Source organism: Nicotiana attenuata, unplaced genomic scaffold, assembly GCF_001879085.1.
Source record: "Nicotiana attenuata strain UT unplaced genomic scaffold, NIATTr2, whole genome shotgun sequence".
In the NCBI taxonomy this organism is placed as follows: domain Eukaryota; kingdom Viridiplantae; phylum Streptophyta; class Magnoliopsida; order Solanales; family Solanaceae; genus Nicotiana; species Nicotiana attenuata.
In genome coordinates this window covers 230,597-237,369 of record NW_017671006.1, presented here as the reverse complement: position 1 = coordinate 237,369, position 6,773 = coordinate 230,597, and the positions used below count along the sequence as shown (strand labels likewise).

At 38.0% G+C, this 6,773-nt stretch overlaps 1 protein-coding gene across 1 annotated transcript in view; it reads right to left on the bottom strand.

Moving 5' to 3' along the window:
* LOC109205171 (probable prefoldin subunit 3) overlaps nucleotides 1-848 on the bottom strand; it is a 9,511-nt gene extending 8,663 nt beyond the window's left edge. The window contains exon 1 of the mRNA XM_019367848.1: nucleotides 625-848. Within this exon, the coding sequence (XP_019223393.1) occupies nucleotides 625-749 (125 nt within the window). The 5' untranslated portion in view covers nucleotides 750-848. The remainder of the gene's footprint in view (nucleotides 1-624) is intronic.
* Nucleotides 849-6,773: the final 5,925 nt, after the last annotated feature.

The following is a 6,773-nucleotide window of genomic DNA, read 5'->3' as shown; positions in this document are numbered from 1 at the left end:
ATATATATATATATATATATATATATATATATATATATATATATATATATATATATATATATATATATATATATATATAGTGCACTCTTCTATATATCAATCTCCAGTACCCTAAAAAATGAAACTTTCACATCATAGAAAAGAACTATTTTCTAATTAAGGAACCCTGAAGAAAAATTAACACAAAAAAAACCCAAAGAAACTCCTAAACTGAAGTCAAAACTCTCCATTACAACCAGCCACCAAACTTGGTTTGCTCAAACTTTAAGTCACAACTATTATCACAGCATTTCTAGTATTCCTAAAGAATTAAACTCTCACATCATAGAAAACAACTGAGTAATATCAAATCAAGCAAACCCTGAAGTAAATTAAAAGAAGGAACTCATATATGTAAATGACATTTTCAAGCAATCATAAGATCCCTAAAGATTGAAACTTTTAACATCATAGCAGACAACTAACTCCTAATTTAAGTAAACAACACAAAACAGAAACCAAACAAAAAAAAAAAAGGACTCATAAGCTGAATTTAAACTCTACAGTACACGTAATCTCTGACCTTGATTTGATCTCAAGTAATAAAAACAATAAAATTAGCTAGGAAACAGATCATATACTTACCTTTCTTGGAGGAAGGCAAGAGCAGAGTTGACATCGAGAGCAGATTCATTGAGATACGATTGTACGTCTTCTACAAATGCTGCCGCCGGTATTCCCCTTCTCTCCGTTACACCACTTGCCGCCATCTCCGTAGAGATTCCTTCGCACTTTCACACTGATTATTCTCCTGTGGTTTTTCTCACTTCTTTTTTAATTGGAGTGGTAAAACCCTGAATAGTTGAACAGGGGATAAAGGCGTCGTCGTTTTGTGTTAATGCGACGACATCTCAATATCACAAGATTTTTTTGTATTTTTTGTATGATATAAAATTCTTTTATCCAAAGAAATACAAGAATTTTCACTTCCTCTAGAAGTGAGATGATCAAAATTTATCCTAACTTATTGATATCACGATCAGAAGTGACAAGTTGATATGTGTAAAAAATAAGGGATTTTTATAAATGTAGTTGTACTTAACAAATTATAGTAAAAAAAAAATTAAAAATTGTTAATTAATGAACGCATTTCCTTGCTACCAACTTCGTCTCATGCTCCTTCAAATAAAAATGGTTGAACACACTCTTAATGTTGGTACGATTTTTTATTTAGACACTTAAATTTAAGAATATTTTTATTAAGCACTTACACTACTCGAAACTTATTCTAATTAGGCATTTCTTGTTGAGTTGGCGCATAGAATGAGTTTCACCCAATATATGCGTCTGAAGAGCCCAAAAAAACAGATTTTTTGTTTTTTCTTTTTCTTTTTTTCTTTCCTCCTCCTCCTCGTTCTTCTTCTTCTTCTTCTTCTTCTTCTTCTTCTTCTTTCTCTCCACCACCATTTCTACCATTGCCTCCTCCACTCTCACCATTGTTGTGCCGCTAACATTTGATTTAGCTCGAAAGTTTGAACCAATAATAGTCCTATTGATTAAAACTAAAATGAGTCTGTGTTCTTCATTTCAAATCGAAAACACCATTAATGGGTTCTTTAGAAAGCTTGAAGGTTTAAAATAGGTGACTTGATTTGATGAAAGTTTGAGAAATTAATGTTGGGGCTATCTTCGTGTCATCATGGGGAATCTTTAGCTGAAGTTATGACAAATTTGGAGGAGTTTCTCTCAAAATTTTGGATTAAAATCGTGGTTGGAACAAGAACACACATGAAGACAGTGAAGAACACCAAGAACACTGATTTTCAGAACACCAATGTGTCAATTTTTTAATGTGTTCTTTTTTGATTAGGTGTAAATTAAGTTTCTCTTTTCTTTTTGAGAATGTTATTTTTATTTTGTTTATTAAATAGATTTAACATAGTTTTCCCCTTTTTTAACTCAAAAAGATATTTGTCCTCATTTTATTCGTCATTTGCCATGTCATCAGCGAGTTTATTGCACACACTTTGTAAGTTTAGCTAATTGTCAAAAGAGTGTCTAATTGGAACAAAGTTCGTGTAGTGTACATGCTCATTTGGAACACCTCTAAGTTTAGGTGTCTAAATGTGTGACGACCCCATAGGTCATTTTGAGTACTAGCCCTTATTTTCGTATTTCAAGACCTCTATTAGCTCGATTTAATATTTCTCAATTTGCGTACGCAGTCCGTGTCTCTTTCTGGAAAGATTTTATGTGAAAATTTGAAGAAAATATGATTTTTGGCTTTAAAAATAATTTGAGTTAACTACAATTAATATTTTGTGTAAACGACTCGGGATCGGTATTTTGACTATCTCAGAGGGTCCGTACCGTGATTTTAGACTTGGGCGTATGCTCAGAATTGAATTCGGAAGTCCCTAAGTTGATTTGACTTGTTTTGCCGAAAGGTAGTAATTTGAAGGTTTGGAAACATCCGAGGTTTGACTGTAGGTTGACTTTATGGCTATCGGGTTCGAATTTTAGTTCCGTGACTTGGTACTTGTCCGTTTTGTTATTTGAAACTTGTTTGCAAAATTTGGTGCAAATCGGAGTTGGATTGATAGGATTCGGACGCTTGGTTGTGATTTTAGAAGTTCTTGAGTTTTTTTTTTAAATTTCAAGCATTTTGACGTCTGATTCGTACTTCTAGGTGTTATTTTAGTATTTTGCTAGCACGATCAAGTTCGTATGATGTTATTACACCTGTGTGCATGCTTGATTTAGAGCCCGAGGGGCTCGGGTGAGTTTCGGATAGGCTACGAATTTGGACATAGAAATTTGCTGGTATTCAGCTGTTGCTGGTGTCCGGTACTTTGTGCTTCGCGATCGCGAAGGGAAAATTGGGCTTGGGCGGTTTAATGACCCAATCGGTCGTTTTGTATAATTATACCTAGTTAACCCTCTTTTAATGCTTCACACATGTGTGTTTATGATTTTATGACTTGCGGGGTTGGTTAGTTCCGTTCTGGGAAGCTTTCGGGTTGATTTGGACCCTCTGATTCTTGACTTAGAAGTTTGAATTAAAAATGTTGACCACCTTTTGTGAAAACGACCCCGGAACTGTATTTTGATGGCTCCAATAACTTCGTATTGTGATTTCGGACTTGGGTGTATGTTCGGAATTGATTTCGGAAGTTCGTAGATTGAATTCTGTTGAGTTGCCGAAATTTGGCAATTTGAAGTTGAAAAGATTTGACTGTAGGTTGGCTTTTAGCTATCGAGCTCGCAATTTGATATTGGGACTTGGAATAGGTCCGCTATGGTATTTAGAACTTTTCTACAAAATGTGGTGTTGTTTGGTGTTGATTTGATAAGGCTCGGACGTTTAGTTAACTTTACTTTGAAATTCATGCGTTTTAGTATTCGGGTCGTAGTTTTAGATGTTATTTTGTGTTTTGATCGTACGAGCGAGTTCTTATGATGCTTTAAGACTTGTGTGGATGTTTGTTGTGGAGCCCCGAGGGCTCAGATGAGTTTCAAACGTGTTTCGGAGTAGATTGCATTGAAAATGAACTGCTGGTGCTGCTGGTGCTCAGGTATCGCAATTGCGAGCACCAGTATCGCAATTGCGAAGGTGACAGTGGGGGCTCTAGTGTCGCATTTGTGACTACCCCTTCGCATTTGCAAAGTTTGCTGGCATATGACTTAGTTCACATTTGCGAACATTTGTTCTCTTTTGCAATGCTGTCCAGTTCGCAATTGTGATAATTTCTGAGGTTGTCAGGGTTCACTAATGCGAGCACTGGTACGCAATTGCGAGGGTTCACAAATGCGAATCCTGTGTCGCAAATGCGACATCTGCAGCTGGTAAAAATGGCTGGGAGATGGGGTTTTTGAAAATATTCTCTTATTTGTTAACCATAGACTTTGTAGGAGGCGATTTGGAGAGGGAATTTGCATCTACAAACTTTAGGTAAGTGATTCTAATCCATTTCTAATCATATTCCATCACTATATCTTAGATTTTAACATCAAAATCATGTAAATCAAAGTGAAAATTTGTGAAACTTTATTAAGTTTTAAGAAATAAGAATTTGAGTTTTGAGAGTCGATTTGGACTCGGATTTTGAAACTAATCACATATATGAACTCGTGGGATTGTGGGTAGTCGGAATGTGCCACTGGACCCGAGTTTTGATCGGGCGAGCTCCGGGTTGACTTTTGTTGACGTTTTGGGAAAAGTATAGAGATCTTAGCTTTATCTATTACAATTGATTTCCCTAGCATTGTTTGATGATATTAAGTCGATTTTGGTTAGATTTGAGTCGTGTGGAAGTGAATTTTAGGCGGAAAGCAATTTCCGAGTGTTGAATTGGCCTAATTGAGGTAAGTATCTTGCCTAACTTTGTATGGGGGAACTACCCCTTGGGATTTGGGATTGATTGTGTCTCTTGTACTATGTGAACCGTGTACGCAATGTGACGAGTGGGTACACGGGTTGTACGTGGTATTTGACCAATTTAGGCTACTTAGACTATGTTCATGCTTTAATTTAAATGTCATATCATGCTCTTAATTGTCCTAGTCAATCTATTCTTATTTGTGTTAGTCTATCCTCATATGCCTTAATTGAATTGGTTAACACTTGTTCTACATCCTACTTGATAAATTGCTCTCATACTTTAGTTGAACTTGTTGCTCCTTTATTTGATACGTGTCATCTCTTTCGTTGTTGATTATCATTACTTGAAGTCATTATATGTGTTATCTCTATCATTGTTAATTATCATTATTTGAAGTCATAGTTACTAGTTATCTCTTTCGTTGCTATTGTTCTCATTGAAGTCTTGTTATTCCTTCCAATGTGAGTTAATTGTATTTGGTTCGTAGTTACACGTTATCTTTCTCATTATTGAATTATTGGTGTTGAAGTTTGGGAAGTCGCATCATTTTGAAGTCGGATCGGTACGGAGACGTCTGTACTTATCTTCAAGAGGCTACAGAACTATTAGGAAAACTTCGCTTCTTTGATACCAATCACATGGTTAGAGACTACCCCAGACTTGGGAGGGGTGCACCTCCACATGCCACTCAGGCTCCATAGATTCAGTCTGATCCACAGACTTCTCAAGCCATGATTGCCACCCCAGTTGCCGCTCCACCCGCACAACCAGCTAGGGGTGGGGGACGGGCGAGTAGAGGTCACCTTAGAGGGGGAGGCCAGGCCAGAATCTATGCTTTTTTGGGTAGGACGTAGGCAGTTGCTTCAGACTCAGTCATTATAAGTATGGTTCCGGTTTGCCACAAAGATGCATCAATCTTATTTGATCCGGGTTCCACTCATTCATATGTGTCATCTTACTTTGCTCCTGATTCTTTGAGTTCTCATGTTTATGTGTCCATGCCTGTGGGAGATTCTATTATTGTGGATCGTGTGTATCGGTCGTGTTTAGTTGTTATTGGTGGTTTTGAGATTAGTGTTGATCTATTATTACTTAGTATGGTAGACTTTGATGTTATCTTGGGTATGGAATGGTTGTCGCCCTATCATGCTATTCTGGATTGTCACGCCAAGACGACAACGATGGCTATGCTAGGTTTGCCATGGTTAGAGTGGAAAGGTGCATTAGATTATGTTCCTAGCAGGGTTGTATCATTTCTAAAGGCCCAGTGGATCGTTGAGAAAGGGTGTGATGCCTATCTAGCCTTTGTGAGAGATGTCAGTGCGGATACTCCTACCGTTGAGTCAGTTTCGATAGTAAGAGACTTTTTAGATATATTTCCAGCGGATCTTTCGGGCATGCCGCCCGATAGGGATATCGATTTTAGTACTGACTTATTGCCGTGAACTCAGACCATTGATATTCCACCATAGCATATGGCCCCAGCGGAGCTGAAGGAGTTAAAGGAGCAGTTGCAGGAGTTGCTTGATAAAGGCTTCATTAGGCCTAGTGTGTCGCCTTGGGGTTCTCCGGTCTTGTTTGTGAAGAATAATGATAGTTCTATGTGCATGTGTATTGATTATCGGTAGTTGAACAAGGTTACAGTGAAGAACAAGTATACATTGCCACATATGATGACTTATTTGATCAGCTACATGGTGCCAGAGTGTTCTCAAAGATTGATTTGCGGTCATGTTATCATCAGCTGAAGATTCGGGATTTGGATATTCCGAAGACTACCTTTAGGACTTGGTATAGTCACTACGAGTTCCTTGTGATGTCATTTGGGTTGACCAATACCCCAGCACCATTTACGCACCTGATGAACAGTGTATTCCAGCCTTATCTTGATTCATTTTTCATTGTGTTTATTGACGACATCTTGGTGTACTCTCGCAGTCGGGAAGATCATGAGCAACACCTGAGGATCGTGCTTCACACCTTGAGGGAGAAGAAGTTGTATGCAAAATTCTCAAAGTATGAATTCTGGCTTGATTCGGTTGCATTTTTGGGTTATGTGGTGTCGAGTGAGGGGATCAAGGTAGATCTGAAGAAGATTGAAGCAGTGTAGAGTTGGCCCAGACCGTCTTCAACTACTGAGATTTGGAGTTTCCTTGGTTAGGCCGGGTATTATTGTCGTTTCGTAGAGGGTTTCTCATTAATTGTTGCACCTATGACCAGATTGACCCAGAAGGGTGCTCCTTTCAGATGGTCCGAAGAGTGTAAGGTGAGCTTTCAAAAGCTCAAGACTACTTTGACTACAACTCTAGTGTTGGTGTTGCCTATGAGTTTGGGGGTATTACTCCGTGTATTGTGATGCGTCACATGTTGGCCTTGGCACTATGTTTATGCAAGATGGTAGGGTGGTTGCTT